This window comes from Rutilus rutilus, assembly GCF_951802725.1.
Source record: "Rutilus rutilus genome assembly, chromosome: 5".
NCBI classification, from domain to species: Eukaryota; Metazoa; Chordata; class Actinopteri; order Cypriniformes; family Leuciscidae; genus Rutilus; species Rutilus rutilus.
In genome coordinates, this window is record NC_140213.1 from 43,998,353 (window position 1) to 44,016,748 (window position 18,396).

General features: G+C 42.6%; 1 protein-coding gene across 2 annotated transcripts in view; it reads right to left on the reverse strand.

Annotated features, from left to right (window-relative positions):
- Positions 1–18,396, reverse strand: part of sipa1l3 (signal-induced proliferation-associated 1 like 3) — a 100,051-nt gene that overhangs the window by 33,460 nt on the left and 48,195 nt on the right. The window contains exons 2-3 of one of the 2 annotated variants that reach the window (XM_084408501.1): positions 15,728–15,863; positions 2,589–4,178 (exon numbers count right to left, since the gene is read on the reverse strand). In XM_084408501.1, the coding sequence (XP_084264627.1) occupies positions 2,589–3,954 (1,366 nt within the window). In that variant the 5' untranslated portion in view covers positions 3,955–4,178; positions 15,728–15,863. The remainder of the gene's footprint in view (positions 1–2,588; positions 4,179–15,727; positions 15,864–18,396) is intronic. The other variant, XM_084408502.1, reaches the window with a different exon arrangement.

Consider the following 18,396-nt stretch of genomic DNA (forward strand, 5'->3'; position numbering starts at 1 on the left):
GTGAAATGAAAGAATATAGAGGACATAAAAGAGACAGATTAATACCATTAATACAGAAAATGAGACGATACAGAAGAGAAGAAAATAATTAATGAGGTGAAGACAATGGAGAGGAGAAAAGTGGAAGTCGATATGAAGGATGAGAGATGGAAGGAAGGACACAGGGGACAAAGAAGGGATTTATAAGGAAAACCTACAAGTCTAGGTCATGGTGCCTATCGAACTTCCTATAGGTTTTATGAGCATTCAAATCTAATAAAAAAAACCATGGACAAAGCCAATACTACACACGCTTTTGAGAATAAAGGAATGATTATTCTCCTGTGTTTCCTTCAGGTTTTTGCAGAGGAGGATAGAGACTTCTAAAATCTGCAATCTGGCCAAACTTGCTAAACAATAACAAAACTATTTTTATAACATATTATTTAGTTTTTAAAGGCAATACAACATTGAATATCTATATTTTTATTTTAGTTTCAATAGCTTTTTGCTTTCAATTTTTATCATTGCATTCGAGACAAACATAACCGCACATAATGTGGTTTGTCTGTGAATCAGTGAGAAAGTGGTCTGCTGTGGTCCTTCCTGGTCTGATTCAACTACTGGTTCAAAAAGGACCATGCCAATCATGTGATTCGTTCACAAAAAGGACTGCATGTTCCACATGCTTGTTTCCACATGTTTCCATGTACATTTCTGTTTTTGCATGGAAAAAAGCATGAAAAATGCTATGGGGCATCACACACTGCTATGCTCTACTGATTTACTCAAAAATACTACAAAGGAAGAAGCATGATGTGAACGTGATATCCTTAAATTTTCCAGCCTTAATTTCTTGATGGCATTTGGGATAATGTTTCTTTAATCTGTCATCCGGTATTTCTCATCACATGATATGAGTTTAGTTGTTTTGTGAGGGTTCTGTAAGTTCAGGAAACTTGAGTTGAGAGAATTATAAGTCTCAGGAGCATGCGGATATGGGCTTTTTAATAACGCAGCAAAAGATTTTGATACTATGCAAAATGTTGCCCTTCCGGACTGAGGAATGCCAAATCAGTACAGCTTTATGGCTGGCACTACAACACAAATACACAAGCAATACTTTAGTGACTCATTGACTAAGTACCTCAAAGAGTGTTGCTGCACTGGTAAATTAAGCAAACGGGTAACAAGAAGTAATTGGCACCAAAAGGTAAATACCTTAGTGGCTTGGAATCCTCATTAAGTTAAACATTTAACACTTAAATGAGAAAAACAGATCACACAATGAAAAGTATGGCTTAGAGGTGAAAAGTATCTTTTTAAAGTTAAAATACTTCCTCTTTTCCATCTTACAATGGAAAGACAACTATAAGTGAGCCAATCATAGGCTGATTCTCCTGAAAGGTAGGCCTATAAAGCCTGTGGCGGCATTAAAACATCACAATTAACTGAGCATCTGAGCAACCAGGCCAACAGAGCAACGTAAGCTCAACAAATAGCATGAGTTTGGAGCAGGATTATCTTTTCATCTAAACAATTTCAATAGGAGGAAATGTATGAAAATTTGTTTTGCATTTGAGGCCACTAGTGGTGCAAACATTACACACTTGACCTTCAAATATCTTTTACATGGGACATTTGTCATTGTATCCATATCCCCATGTTAAGACGGTTGCATTTTGTGCTGCTTAACTTGAAAATATAAAACTAGTATGCATGCCCTTTCTGGCATGCAGCCTGGTCATCGAAAACAAACTTCCAAAAATCTGGATGACAGAGATTACTTCTGAAATGGTAACCTTTATCTCACCAACTTTACTCTTCATAAAAACAGACAACTAATTAGAGCATTCAGATAACTCGTATCTGCAAGGATTTATCTAATGTGGCCACGAGGTGACGAGCGTGCTATTTTTAGACATTGTGGGTTGTTTTTACAACATTGGCATTTTAGAAAGAAAGACCTTTAGTGAGATTAACATTTGGGAGGCAGATGTGTGGCAGGAGTTTAGCTTCAGCTCCAGTTTGTGCTTCTATTGGCTAATAGTAAGAAGCATTGATAATTGTGGCATGCTTTGATAATCTCTTCCAAAGGAAGAACTATAGGTGGAATTTGGTTTTGCAGGATTAAATGAGCTAAAAATATAGAAATCCCAAAGACAAAGTCCTGTAATGAGACTAAATGAAGGGAAACCACTACATTTTGGAGTATATTTGAGGCTAGGGCTGTACAGATACAATTGGAGGTCTCTATGAGGTGCTATATTGAACATAAATTATGTAAACCATAAAAGAAGGGAAACCACTAAATTTAGGAGTATATTTGAGGCAAGGGCTGTACAGATACAATTGGAGGTCTCTATGAGGTGCTATATTGAACATAAATTATGTAAACCATAAAAGAGAGATTGAAGCTGATCCTGAAAATGCACTGGATTTCAAATGCAATCCAATTATGATATTCAGATGCATTACATATTCTGATAAATGTATCAATGTAGTTGGAGGTTCTAGTTGACCCAGCCTAAAATCAATTATGGACCAACGTTAAAGTCTCCCTAATATAGCAGTTTTCTTTATCTAGATAGAAACCATAAATGTCCTACCTTTCCCATAAAAGTGCTCATGGTAGTATTTGGCACCCAGGTCAACATGCTCGATGCAGTGCTGCTGCAGTCTCTCTAACCTGGTGGCCCGAACTTCTGGCAGTACCTCCAGTTTGGACACACTGGCATTACTGCAGCGAAGGTGAAGCTGAGCCTCCACCACAGCAGCCTCTCCTCGCTCCGCCCACGAGCTCAAGAAGCTGACGTTACGTTCCCCATAGCTTCCGGTCTCATTGAGAAATTGCGGGCAGCTCAGCAACAACTGTTGCTGAGAGTTGGGGTTAACGCTAGCTGGACCACCCTGCTCTGAATGTTCCAGTCCTAGGGTTGATCCTTCTGATAGGTCTCTGACACTGAGGTCATCAGTGCTAGAAAAGTTGGGCTCCACTCCACCCAGAGCAATAGCTCTGGAAACTGCCAAAGAAAGAGCAGCCGAAGAGGCAGCCGAAGCTCCGGTGGCCGTATTTCGCCGTTGGGCGGCGTAGCTACGCCGAGCTGCTGCCTCGTGCAAGTCAAACAGAACGCTCTGAGAGTCATAGTGGGCAAAACTTCGCACACATAGCCAGGGTTTGGAAGACAATGTCTCGGGGGGCCGTGTGTCATCCGCATCACCACGTGGATTCTCTGTTTCACCCCGACTGGAGCTACGGAGTTTGCGGAATAAAGAGGAGGTGCCAAGGGATGACTCTGTTCCCCCACTCTTTTTGCGTACACGATTCTCCGGGCGGTCATCGGGCTGTGGCGTCGACAAGAAGGCATGTGAAGAAGGTCCCTCTAAAGAAGCACCAAGCAGCTCTCCAAGCTTGGCAGGGGCTGTGCTACGCTGGTCTGGTCGCTCCTGTTGAAACTGATTGAGCATATCAAAGAAGCTTTGCTCAGACACAGCCTGTACGTTGATGGAAGAGGTACTGCCGTATTCCCGGAACAAGCGACTTTCGACCTCCGATTCATCTTGCTCACTCAGTGTAATCTCGCTGTTGGAGCGCTGTCGGAGGGGAGCAAATACAGAAGTCCGAAACCTTGGTGGTGTGCCTGGAGGCCTCAGACCTGGTTCAAGGAAGTCATCATCCCTGGTAACTCGCTGTGGAAACCTGATCACACCTCCATGTGTAAGCCCATCCTCACTGTTGACGTCATCCGGATGATTGCCCTGGCCATTCTCAAGCAGCGATTCTCTTGACAGTGCCCTGCGTGGAGGCCACTCAGCAATCCGAGCTCGAACCCCCATTTTGGGCACTGAGACACGGGGTGGTGCTGGATCGCCCATGGAAGAGTGGCCATTATGGAGGGGTAGACGGAGATGGGGTGGAGGAAGAGGTTGAGAGAGAGGGGTGGCACACACCCCTGTATCTCTGTACATGTTCATGGAGCCCACTGTAGTCTCAGGGCCAAAGATGAGGGCAGGGGTTGTGGGGAAGAAAGCATCCTGGATCGAGACTTCTGGTATTCTGTGAGAAGGAGGTGAGATGGACAAGCTCCACACTGCTGTTGCTTCCTTCTCTCACACTCATTTCTTTAGTAGGAAAGGACTAACCTTCCTTAATCTATTTGGAACAAGCATAAAGCTCAAAGGCCACTCAAATCACAGACCTGCAAAAAGGCAAGAAACAAAGAAAAATTAGTAAGGTATTCATTTAATCTGGATACTTATACACAACATATGAAAACATTTCTGTTTTTTGGGTTTGTGATCTTTTTTCCTTTCCCTACATACCACTTACTCTAAGCACTTTGGAGCCCCTACTTCTCCCAAACCCTTTTTCTAATATTGTGATGTTATTTTGCTCAAGGGGATAGCAGTTTTGAGAGAAAAATGCAGAGAAAAGCTGACTGAAACTAAAATAAGAAAAAGGGAGTAGGATGAAAAAGAGACAAGAAGAGAAATAGGTTGGTATGAGAAAGAGGAAGTGAGGTGATCGGATTTCAGATGTGGATTTCTCATACTCTCTTGGGGCTAATCTCTATTCCTCCTCCTGGCAGATATTCTGTATTAAATCCACTAATACCACTTTATTTTTTTATTTGTAAATAAACAGTCAAGAAAATCATTTACCAAAATCTCTGAGCAAGCAACTACAACACCTAGTTCTACATAGCAGCTGACCAATATTGTTACCTAATGTGATAACAATAGATGTAGATATTACTTGCAAACGAAGCGTGAATGAGTAGATACACCAACTGACAAAGTAATAGAACAAATGACCTTCGACCTGAGGGGAACCTTGATCACTCAGTGTATTGATTTTGGACAAAAAGGAGCGAACCAAAAGTCTGAAAATGTGAAAGTCAGATGTTCTTTACTAGCTAAGTAAGTGTTTATCAACAGTTACGGCAAAGCCCAATGCCTACTACTACTATATGACCACGCCCCCTGATACTCCGACAGGTGCTGATAGATTTACCAGCCATGAAAACCATCACCCTGGTCACATGACAGCTATGACAGATGGAGACGTTGGGTCAGCAGGGTGAAGCGTCCAATTACCTGAGAGATAGCTGAAAGTAAGATTAGGATTCTGCCCACATTCAGCTGCATACAAAAGGGGTTACATAACAAGGACTCTGTGCTGGATTACTGATGGGAACTGCTGAGTAGATAATAAGGTGGACTGTTTTACAGACTTAACCAAGAATGCATAAGCATTGGATTGTGATACACACTAGATTTTGAATGAGACGCTCAAACTTTGTGACAGAGAGAGAGGCCCCTTGAGTCTCAGAGTATCTTCACATGCTTCATTCCTCACTGTGAACAAATGACAAAATGAAACTGACAGAAAGTCAAAGAACAAGACAAACACAAAAAGACAGGATACTAGGGAGAGGCAGAAGTAGAGCAAACAGAGGAGCGGGAAGAGAGGAAATCTGACAGGGTTTGTGGTGAAGGAATCCAGGGAAGAGAGCAAGAGGGAATCTGAATCCCAGTGACTCGCTTTAATATGAAAGTCAGCTTGAATCAGGCTTCACTGCAGCTCAGTGACTATGAAAAGCCACTCAGCATCGCCTGTTCCTCCGTGTAACTTCACGTTATCTCCCTTTTCATAGTCTCTCACCATCTCTATCTATTCCATTGCACTCCATCCATCCAAATATTAGATTAAACATCCACAGCTTGTCTCTCTGTTTGTGATAAGTAGGCTACAGTAATAGCAATGTACGAGACATCTGTCCATTTCTCATTTCAACGGCATTGTTATCGTTTAATGATCTGAGTACTCCTGGCCAAAGAACAGCACACTATACCCCTTTCCCTCCAAGATTAACGCCATCTACAAGACATGTCTCACATATCATGTCTCTGAGGTGAGATTTAGGCACAATCCCCCCTCAAAATATATCCCTTCAGGCAAAGGTTCTTCATTTTCAATAATTCATTTCAAGGTTAGTCTCAGCTTAAGACATTTTTAAAGCTCTCATTGTCTAATAAAAAAAATCTATAATGTTTAAGACCACAATTTACATCTGTACACTAGTTATGAAATAATTACTGATGTGTAGTGTACATCAAATTTATCCTCTGGATATTAGATTACAATGGCTAATTCATGAAACAAAAACAACTTCAATACAATCCAGTCAGAACTTAAAACAGTCATGTAGATATTCACAGTGTTTGCTCTCAGCTATGCCACTGGCAATAGTCACTGATTTTAAATGCACTGTGTGGAGCACTGCACTAAAGGTGGCTTTTTGTTTCAATGAACGTAAAAGCACTTCAAGGTGAGATTGTGTAAAAGTTTCACCCCCAACATTTGGCAGATGCCACATCTAGGGGTGTCGCAATATACCGGTATTGACGATAATCGTGATATTCAAAGCATGAAATATCGACATCGTGTTAATTTAGAGCAATACAATATACCGGTATTGGCGATATTGGCGTTTTCTAGACGCAGCGCTCGTCCGCGCCCGCGCAGCTAGAGTGAAACACTCTGTCCACTCCACACCCGAAAAAAGTAAGCTGAGCTCGCCAGTATTAACAACAGAGTTCTTCGGCTTCAAAGAAAACAGCACCTTAGAGGTGGTCGCACACCGGACGAGAAGCGCAGCGCCACGTCTTTAAAATTCGAACACATTCTGTATGAGTGTACACACACCGGACGAGAAGCGCAGCGCGGTTCTATTCGGCGTCTGTCCGCGGCGCCCAGCAACGGCTCAGGACCTTGTTCAAAATCCTGCCGCGACACAGAGCGCAGAAAAAAGTGTTCAGATCACAGACTCAGCAACTATTGTATTTAATTGTACAGTATAATCATAACATAGTACAGACATTATCTCAATTCCATAATGTCCTTAAACATAATGATATTGCTGGCCATAAACTGAGAAAGTGCGTGTCCGGTGTGCAATACCTCGAGTTGTCATAGACGCGACGCGGCTATTATTTTACTAGTCATCATGGAATGGGAAACGTGACATTAACTGTTAACAGGGGGTTTCTGTGTTCATATATTTAATAAAGGGTGATTATTAAAATTAAGAACCCCGTTTTCTTTACTCATCTTATTTTTGTATTTGTATTTGCACTTGATTTTTTTATTCAAATCTGCTATCTGCATGACTTTATTGGCGCCAGTGCAACAACAGGTTTAAGAGCTTTTCAGTTCTTCAGGAAACCTTCAGACAGTGTTTGGCTTCAGTTTGAAACCAGATAAACTTCACATGCTTGTCTTCCTTCACAAAAATTTGCCATAGATTGAGTACCCCCCCCATAGATTCTATAGATATCGCGATATATCGATATCGTGAATTCTTTTGGCCACAATAACCGTGGTGTGAAAAATCTAACATCGTGACAGCCCTAGCCACATCCCAACACTCACAGGGCAAGTTCGCAACAGCAGCTGCCGAAATAAGGGGGAAAAAATGTGTTGCTTTCAAACTGAATGTTTCGGTTTCCCTCAGCCTGTAAATTCCTTGTTTTTATTTTGTCTGAGCGAACTGGGAAAAGCAAGTATGAACTGTGTGAATATGCATACGTTTAAACTAACACACTACTGGGAAGCAAGCCGAGACCAAGTGCCAGATCTGAAAGACTTCAAACTGTTTTTAATTGTTCGCATAGTAATTAGCTCAGATTGTGCTAGCTCAAACTGAGACCACACACACACACACACAGGCATGTAACCACTAATGATTTTAATTCAACTAACTTGGGTCTCATGATCCCTCCATCAGACATCGAAAGACCGGGTTTGGTGTCGGTTTGTGAGCCCTGGAGCTTTAAATCACACTAATTTCCTCTCGCTCATACAAGTGCAGCCTACAGCAAGTGACTCAGCTTATACCTGCCACAGACTGCCAGTGCCAGGACAAGATCTGTCAATCACAACACAGCTTGTTTCCTCTGACGATTTCCTGTCACTGTTTTTGGGGCGTCAGACATGAACCCCCTTGGTGATGGCAGCTGGCCAGTGTGTGTTTAAAATGGAAAGATGTGCAGTGGAGGGTAGGGGCTGGGCGTTTGATCTGCCCTATAGGGTTTACTTGACTGGGTGTGAAGGACAGAGGAAAGCATATGATGCTGGAAATGAAAGGTGAGGGGTCATGGTGAAGAGAGGAAGGTCGATACGGTTTCACGAGACTGTGTTTTGGACTCGCATTCGCTTCATGTGTGCGGGCAGGGGCCAGTCATAATCCTTTAATTCACTAAGATAAGCGATGAAGGTCAAAGGTGCATAAAATCCATTGTGTAAGTGAAAGCTAATCAATAAAGCAGAGAAAACGGATGCAAATATGAATTATAGATTAGAGGAAGGGGGTGCATGTGCCACAGTGGGAGTCTTATATGAAAAATGATTAGTGATGTCAGCCAAAAAGTTGTTTAGTTGTTATATTTTTATTAAAGGCTACTATAAACATTTTTATTTCGATTAATACTGATAAATCTTACACATTAAGACTAGAAACATACATTAAAAAAGTAAACGGATTAGTGGTTGACCGAATTTATGACCTAAGCTGATAATAATTTAGAAAGCATGGTAGCCGATGGCCACACAATTTCATTTAAAGATGACACATAACACACTGCAAATAACACATTGCAAGTAAATTTGTTATATTTTGCATCTATATTTTTGCATATTTACTAAAGCAGGAAATAAACACTTTAAAAATAAATCGATAAGATTATTTTTTTTGTGAATTTTATGAAAAAATAAACCTGTAAAATAAACATTTATAATTTAGATAGAAAGTTCTTGGTTCCCGTCCTTCCATTATAGTATTTTGCACAAATGAAGGAATTTACACACATGCCTAAAATGAAAGGAACAATGTAAGCAGTCAATAATCTTGTATGGTTGTGTGCACTAGAAGTTTACACAACACCATTTTCAACTAAAAATGGAAAGCGTATGCTTTTTGGTATTTACACGACAATGTTGTTTTGGGGGCCTTGAAAACGGGTTTCAAAGTGGACATTTTGGAAAACGTTGTCTCCACGTAAACTACAAAAACGTGAATTTGTGCAAATGGTGACATCATGCGCTTGTGTTTTACGTGTTCAGGCTACAGGCGCATAGCGTTTCTTTACAAAGTGAAACTGCCAGTTGCTGTGCTGGCAGCATAATCAGCGATTTTACTGTTACTGTTAAACAAAGACAGTAGTAAACTAGATAGTAAACTGTTCATTGCACTGTCAAAGCTAAATTCCTGGTGCTGTCAATATAAAAGATGTGCTTCTGACACTTATCGCCAAACAGACAAACACATTAACCAATGCAAATTTAAAAAAAGGGCAAATATCAGCTTATAGATCAGCCTTGATGCTATTCAGGGACTTCTTTAAAGTATCACAGTCATCCCAAAACACTGACATCCTCTGCATAAAAACGGGAACTTTGCTAAATTTTAATGAAAATTAATTGCTAAAGGTTGTGAATTTGTTGCAAAGTCAGCTTTGATGACTATAGCATTGGGTAATTCAAGAGAAATTAAATTAGGGATAACTTTTTAGAGAGGGTTGTACAATGCTGACAGTAGTTACTGTTAGCATTCTAAACCACATAAGTCTTAAAAGTTAAAACCATATAAATAGTTGTGTTTCTAAATTATTCACCGAAAATCATCTGATCATCTGAAACAAAAAAAGAAATGAAAAAACACATCACTAACTGACCAGTTGGTTGTTGGATGGCCTGACGCATCTGGGATTGCAGCCAGAAATTAATGATCTCAGGAGGCCAGCGGGCTACTAGGAAATGCCCATGTGTGCCATCTGGCTGGCATGTGATCAAACAGTGCACAGGTGTTTGGGTTTGTGAATGTGACGGTGAGAGCTATAGTACACATGTAGTGTCTAAACACATAGCTAAAAACGAACAGGAATAGGCCTAGTATTTTCATAAAATAATAGTGTAAAAAAAATATCCATATTGTACCTGATGGCGCCAAAATTGAATACTGACCAATTTATTCAACCATCCAAGCAACACACACACACGATCTTGTAAGCCATAAAAACACCTGATCATGTTTGCTAAAACAACATGGTAGAATTCACTCTTGACTGGCCAGGAAACCAAAAGAATCTGAAAGGATCCAGAAGCGGAGCAGCAACCGAGAGGAGGAGGAAGTGAATTCTGCCTAAGGGCAACATAACTCGAAACACCAGTCTGTCCTTGGGGCTCCTAAACACAGCATTGCAAACACATACATAAACACGCTTTGTTCAGATCATTGATAGACGAGCCATTATCACACCACGCAAACACACAACACAGAAGAGGAAAAACAGGTCAGCCCACACACCAGACAAACAAATCAAGAATTGAAACAAACAAATGAGGCTGCAGGCCGAAAAATCTCCCAGGTGGGGCGTCAGGGAGTGTCCTTCTGTCTGTTTATCTCGACAACAGGGCTCTTATACCACCAACAAACATCTCTTACTGTGCAACTGAACGAAAAGCTTGTTACGGTTTCCCACTAGCTGTCTTTCTGGACCTAGAGAGTTGCCTACCTAGACATTTTTACACAAAACACAGGCCTGTTCAAACTGTCAAGACAAACATTCAAATATAACAGTCATAAGTGCCTGTGATGACTGTGTTATCAAGGTGGGCAGCTCACTAGGTTTTGAGTGTCGACCCGAACAGTGAATGATGCTCAAAAATGGCATCTAGGTGGTGAACTTAGTAGGTTTTGGGTCTGAAAACCAAACATGTTGACTCGAACGTCTGAATTGTTACAAAAGTGTTACATTTCAAACTGAACATTCCAAAATTGAAACAAATGTTCTAAATCAAACGTTGAACTGAACATGTTGAATCAGATATGACAAACTGAACATTCCGACATGCCAACAATGTTCACAAATGCCGTCCAGGCAGTGATCTGTCAATCTGAATGTTACAACATGTCTATGGTGTACAAAAATGTTATCTATATAGATTGGTAATCAGCTGACTAGATATTGAGTGTTGAATCAGACGCGATAAAGCAAACTTTCTAAAACGTCTCTGATGCTCAAACATGCCCGATAGTGAACACACACATTATGTCCGAAACCAAACATGTCAATCATTCCAACATCTCTGTGATTCTTCATGGCATCTAGGTAGGGGTCAAATCAGGTAGTGGTCAAATTCTGTCTTGCAGTAAGGTTACTAGGTTTTCAACCTGATGTCAATTCAAATGTTACAGCATGTATATAAAAAAACGTTTTAGTTTCGCAGTCGGCTCACGTTTTGAGGGTTGTATCAAACACGTCAAATCAAATGTTTCAACGTGTTTATGATACTAAACATGCCATCTAAATGCCAAACCAAACATAACAGAACATTTCAAAATCTAATTGAAAGTGTCAAATCAAACATGCACTGAACAATTCAACACCAATGATGCAGAAAAATTCTGTAGTTACCTCATTAAGAAAACATTCAATCAATCATGTCAAACTGAACGTTCCAACATGCCAATGATGCTCAAAAATGCTGTCTAAACAGTAGCTTACTAGAGTAAGCTTACTAGGTTCTAGGTAAATATTTCAACAAGTCTATGATGTTCAAAATGACGACTATGATGTGTCAGATCCGTGCATTAGGTCTTAAAGTGACAGCAGCCTAATACCCCTGCTGTAGTCAATGTTAATCAGAGAAAAAGAGATAATCACTCACTGTTTTAGACTGAATAACTTCTGTATTAATCTATACATAATGAATACAGTGAGGACTATGCATTGTAATTTTACATTTCATTATTCAATTTCTGCACCTGAATACTACTGTTGAACAGTGTTGGGTAAGTTACTTTAAAAAAGTAATTATAGTTACTAGTTACTTCTCACAAAAAGTAACTGCGTTAGTAACTGAATTACATCCTTACAAAAGTAACTAATTACCAGGGAAAGTAACTATTGCATTACTTGAAAAAAAAAAAAAAATTAATGTAAGAAATTTCTTGGATACCCCCAATATGAAATGTTAAATGAACTAAATGGACACTAAATGGAACATCTTATTATTATAAAACATTGTACACTAATCTACACTAGTTTAATGTTGCTGTGGGACAATGTGCGAGACACCTATTAACTTAAATATTAAAATATTATCATTACTATAGTGGAACAACAAAACACAATAGATGGTTTAGTATTTATTGCACAGACCACAACTGGCCAACAAATAAGTCTAAAAAATAAATTATGCTTCTTAAGAAATGTACCAAAAATAAATAAATAGAAATAAAAAATATATATACATACACTAGTGCATATAATTAAAATTATAAAACTCACACACCTTTACAACTGGTAGACATACTGTATAGCCTAACTAAAGTATTTTCTTCCTCACAATAGTAAGTTTAACAAAAAGTGCTCTCAATACAATACTGAACAATGTACCCACATATATAATAATAATAAAATATAATCTTTTGGGGGTTTATTTTTATAACCTACAGAGAACGTCATCATCAGAGGTTATTTTAGCCAAATTCTAGGCGTGTTTGCCGCACGTGTTCACAACCAGTCAAACAAAGATGTTTTCTTTGAACGTTCCCTGCGGGTTATTTTGTAGTTTTTTATATTTTATAACCATGTTATATAAACTTATTAAATCATTGCATACCAATATGCTACAGAGATTATTCTAATACTGAAATGTGTCATTTATTTATAAATAAAGTATTTATGCTCGGACACATTCGGTCTCTCTCGCGCACTGTCGAGCGCGTTCTCGGACACACTCGGTCTCTCTCGCGCACTGTCGAGCGCGCTCTCGGACACACTCGGTCTCTCTCGCGCACTGTCGAGCTCTTTCTCGGACACACTCGGTCTCTCTCGCGCACTGTCGAGCGCGTTCTCGGACACACTCGGTCTCGGACACACTCGGTCTCTCTCACGCACTGTCGAGCTCTTTCTCGGACACACTCGGTCTCTCTCGCGCACTGTCGAGCGCGTTCTCGGACACACTCGGTCTCGGACACACTCGGTCTCTCTCGCGCACTGTCGAGCTCTTTCTCGGACACACTCGGTCTCTCTCGCGCACTGTCGACCGCGCTCTCGGACACACTCGGTCTCGGACACACTCGGTCTCTCTCACGCACTGTCGAGCGCGTTCTCGGACACACTCGGTCTCTCTCGCGCACTGTCGAGCGCGTTCTCGGACACACTCGGTCTCTCTCGCGCACTGTCGAGCGCGTTCTCGGACACACTCGGTCTCTCTCGCGCACTGTCGAGCGCGCTCTCGGACACACTCGGTCTCTCTCGCGCACTGTCGAGCGCGCTCTCGGAAACACTCTGTTTCTCTCGCGCATTGTCGAGCGTGCTCTCGGACACACTCGGTCTCTCTCGCGCACTGTCGGACACACTCGGTCTCTCTCGCGCACTGTCGAGCGCGCTCTCGGACACACTCGGTCTCTCTTGCGCACTGTCGAGCGCGTTCTCGGACACACTCGGCCTCTCTCGCGCACTGTCGAGCGCGCTCTCGGACACACTTGGTCTCTCTTGCGCACTGTCGAGCGCGCTCTCGGACACACTCGGTCTCTCTTGCGCACTGTCGAGCGCGTTCTCGGACACACTCGGTCTCTCTTGCGCACTGTCGAGCGCGTTCTCGGACACACTCGGTCTCTCTCACGCACTGTCGAGCGCGTTCTCGGACACACTCGGCCTCTCTCGCGCACTGTCGAGCGCGCTCTCGGACACACTCGGTCTCTCTCGCGCACTGTCGAGCGCGTTCTCGGACACACTCGGTCTCTCTCGTGCACTGTCGAGCGCGCTCTCGGACACTCTCGGTCTCTCTCGCGCATTGTCGAGCGCGCTCTCGGACACACTCTGTCTCTCTCGTGCACTGTCGGACACACTCGGTCTCTCTCGCGCAATGTCGAGCGCGTTCTCGGACACACTCGGCCTCTCTCGCGCACTGTCGAGCGCGCTCTCGGACACACTCGGTCTCTCTTGCGCACTGTCGAGCGCGTTCTCGGACACACTCGGCCTCTCTCGCGCACTGTCGAGCGCGCTCTCGGACACACTCGGTCTCTCTTGCGCACTGTCGACCGCGCTCTCGGACACACTCGGTCTCGGACACACTCGGTCTCTCTCACGCACTGTCGAGCGCGTTCTCGGACACACTCGGTCTCTCTCGCGCACTGTCGAGCGCGTTCTCGGACACACTCGGTCTCTCTCGCGCACTGTCGGACACACTCGGTCTCTCTCGCGCAATGTCGAGCGCGTTCTCGGACACACTCGGCCTCTCTCGCGCACTGTCGAGCGCGCTCTCGGACACACTCGGTCTCTCTTGCGCACTGTCGACCGCGCTCTCGGACACACTTGGTCTCTCTCGTGCACTGTCGAGCGCGTTCTCGGACACACTCGGTCTCGGACACACTCGGTCTCTCTCACGCACTGTCGAGCGCGTTCTCGGACACACTCGGTCTCTCTCGCGCACTGTCGAGCGCATTCTCGGACACACTCGGTCTCTCTCGCGCACTGTCGAGCGCGCTCTCGGAAACACTCTGTTTCTCTCGCGCATTGTCGAGCGCACTCTCGGACACACTCGGTCTCTCTCGCGCACTGTCGGACACACTCGGTCTCTCTCGCGCAATGTCGAGCGCGTTCTCGGACACACTCGGCCTCTCTCGCGCACTGTCGAGCGCGCTCTCGGACACACTCGGCCTCTCTTGCGCACTGTCGAGCGCGTTCTCGGACACACTCGGCCTCTCTCGCGCACTGTCGAGCGCGCTCTCGGACACACTTGGTCTCTCTTGCGCACTGTCGAGCGCGCTCTCGGACACACTCGGTCTCTCTTGCGCACTGTCGAGCGCGTTCTCGGACACACTCAGTCGCTCTCGCGCACTGTCGAGCGCGCTCTCGGACACTCTCGGTCTCTCTCGCGCATTGTCGAGCGCGCTCTCGGACACACTCGGTCTCTCTCGCGCAATGTCGAGCGCGTTCTCGGACACACTCGGTCTCTCTTGCGCACTGTCGAGCGCGTTCTCGGACACACTCGGTCTCTCTCGCGCACTGTCGAGCACGCTCGCGGCGTTCGCCTCGCTTTTGTCCAGTCCAGCGCCTCATAAACACACACACACCAGAGAAAAAACTTTGCAGCTCCTATGGCTGAGCGAGAGCCTACTCGGATGAAAACCGCTTCAGTGAGCTCAATTATAGTAACGCCACATTTTATTGACAGTAACGGCGTTGTAACGGAGGAAACAGTAAATAGTTTGATTACTCGTTACTGAAAAAAATAACGCCGTTTATTTATAACGCCGTTATTCCCATCACTGCTGCTGAACCTATAACAATTACTGTACCTGAAAAACTTAAAGCACTGTTTCTTGTATGTATGTGTGCTATTATAATTTGTTAATTCGTCATTATTGACTGTTTAATTGTATTTATAAATTTACGATTAGTTAGGCTATTAGATTTTGTTGTAGTATGAAAACTGGAATCAGGAATTTGAAACTTCTCTGGTATCTAAAATGTTGGTTCAACTTAATTTATTAAAATAAGTCAAACAATTGAAATAAAATGTTCCAATATATCTATGAAGCTCAAACATGCCATCTAGGCAGTGAGCTCACTAGATTTTGAGAAACCAAATATAACTGAAGATGCACAATAATGGTATTTAAGTAATGATCTCACTAGATTAAGACATTGCCATCAAGAAGAGGAAACTTACAGTATATAATGAAACACGGTGAACTCCCAGTTCTAGGTCATGTTTAAGCGAAATTCCAGTACTAAGGAAGCCATGAGCTATGGGTCAGTCAGTCCCTTTATGTGGGCGTCAGCAAGCCGTCAGAGGATGGAGTGATCTGTCAGAGAGACCAGAGAGAGACATTAGCATTACTACCTGCTGCTATAGAAACAGGAGCTCACCAGAACAACAGTACAAGCTATCATTACGTGTTTGTGTTTGTGTGTGTGTGTGTGCGCGCGAGTGTTTTTGAGAATCAGGAGAGAAACACGACAATGAGAGAAAATGACATGGCACATGTCAAAATAATAAGCTTGATATAATGAATTACAACACACAAGGTGCGATACAACATCCATGAAATAACAGTAGATAAGGCATGTGTGTGTGGCAGTGCCAGCCCGCAGGCATCTACCCACTGTCTCCTCAAACAAAAGAGTCAAAGCAAAACTGATGGGTACAAGCTGACAGCTGCTGCTCTTGCCTTCGTACCGCTAATACGGTTCGCTCTTCTCTCTCTCACACACACACACACACACACACACACACACAGAAGGCTTTGGAATGTCTCCTCGTAGTATAGGACATCAAAGGCAGCCTAAGCCTGATTCATAGCTCATGAATTTTGGGTTTATCTATCTCACACAGGCGTAGACACGAGCTGTTTTAGAGGGAAAGATAAAAGTGTGTGTGTGTGTGTGTGTGTTCCTGACCTTCTATACGCACACACACACTCTCAATACTGAAGGGACAAGAGGAGACACGCTCCGACACACAAACATTCCCTGCGGTGTCAAACATTATGGCCTGACAGACTCCCGCCCATCGATACCGATCAATTCAGCTCTATTTCCCCTCCCGACTGTTTGTGTGAAGGTGAAGCGCGTGAGCGTGTCTATGATAGTGGAGATCGGCTGGTAACGGTGTGCACCGATGCTGGATCGCGGACCTCGGGCGATACACACCTACGTTTAGTTCACACTGGGCGTCTGACACACGCCTGATTCCATCAGTGAGAATTTACAGCTCTGACTGCCACTACAGCAAATCACATTACAACCCAGTGCTGCTTCACCATGACAACACATTACAGCATGCTCCACTTCATCCAATTAGGCCTGCCAAGACTCAAAATACAGCACACTAAGGCAGTGGGCAGAGAAAGGGTATTTTGAGGTTAGGCACACAGACAGCGTTCTGTGCACAGGCCTAAAGGAGCAATATGCATGCTTGTCTACAGCATGTAAGGATGTGCAAAAAAACATGTTTCCAAAATCAATTAGTTGGTGGCTTCCAGGAACGAATGGTCAACTAATTGGACTTAAAGGGATGGTTCGGAGTAAAACCAACCTAGGGTCCTTTGCACCATGACCTCGAGCCCCCCAGAAGATTTTTTTCCCCTTGGTCGAACATTATTAAAAGTTAGAGCTTATTTAGAGATATCAGCCGGATGGCTTAATGCAGGCGCTAATGGATCCTATGATGTAGCCTATCTCATAAATTACCCCACTAATAATGCCCAGAATGGTACCAAACTTCTACAGTAGTACAAACAGGTTCTGTACTCACAAAACGAGGCATTGGAAAGTTTGTAAGTACATCAGGAGTTTATTTAAATAACACTTGCCTGAAGGCTCATGTTACCGCTAACCCGGACGTCGACGCCACTTCAGTGATTTGGGAAAAGCCCGTAAAAGTCCTGACAGCAATGCATAAGGATGTAGTGTAACGACAAATTATTATTTTTTCCGAAGTGTTAACAACTTAGTGTTAACTAATAATTGTTGCAAACTGGTACTACCAACAAAATATTAGCGCATTTTCCCAAATCACTGAAGTGACGTCGACGTCCGGTGTTTGGCTCGAGGTCATGGTGCAAAGGACCCTAGGTTGATTTCACTGTGTGTGAGTGTGATAGAATGGAACAAAATGCAAAGTCACTAGAGAAAATGAAAAAGAAAAATATAGATATAAACTAAACTTTTATAAATGCACAATGTTTACATAATCTCAAAATAGCAGATATTTGGCATTGAATGGATAATGCATGATTTCTGCATCATACTGCATTACATTAGGTTGCATTATGTTTTACAAAACCGTTAAAAAATGTGAGGTCTTTAAAAAAAAAAATACATTTGCACATTGATCAAAAGTGACTTTCAAAAGATTTCTATTGAAAATAAATGGTGCTCTTTTAAACTTTCAATTCATCAAAGAATCTTGAACAAAAAATAGCTTTTATCAACACTGATAATAAATGTTTATTTGAGCATCAAATCATCATATTAGAATGACTTCTGAAGGATCATGTGACACTGAAGACTGGAGTAATGATGCTGAAAACTCAGCTTTGCATCAAAGGAAAAAACCAGATCTGAAAATATATTAAAAAAATATATTAAAAAATGTTATTTCAAACTGTAATAACATTTCACAACCTCAAGTTTTGAACAGTATAGTTTATCTATATAATCTCACAATATTCATTCTGTTTTCAAATATTGTAAACACTGTGTTAAAAATGTTTGCTGAATTGAACATTTTAACATATATCTGTATCATTCATTAGGTTAGCCTATAAATCATATCTTTATATCAGACCATGCACCTTTAAATTATCAGTACTGGCTCCCACTAGATTCCCTGTA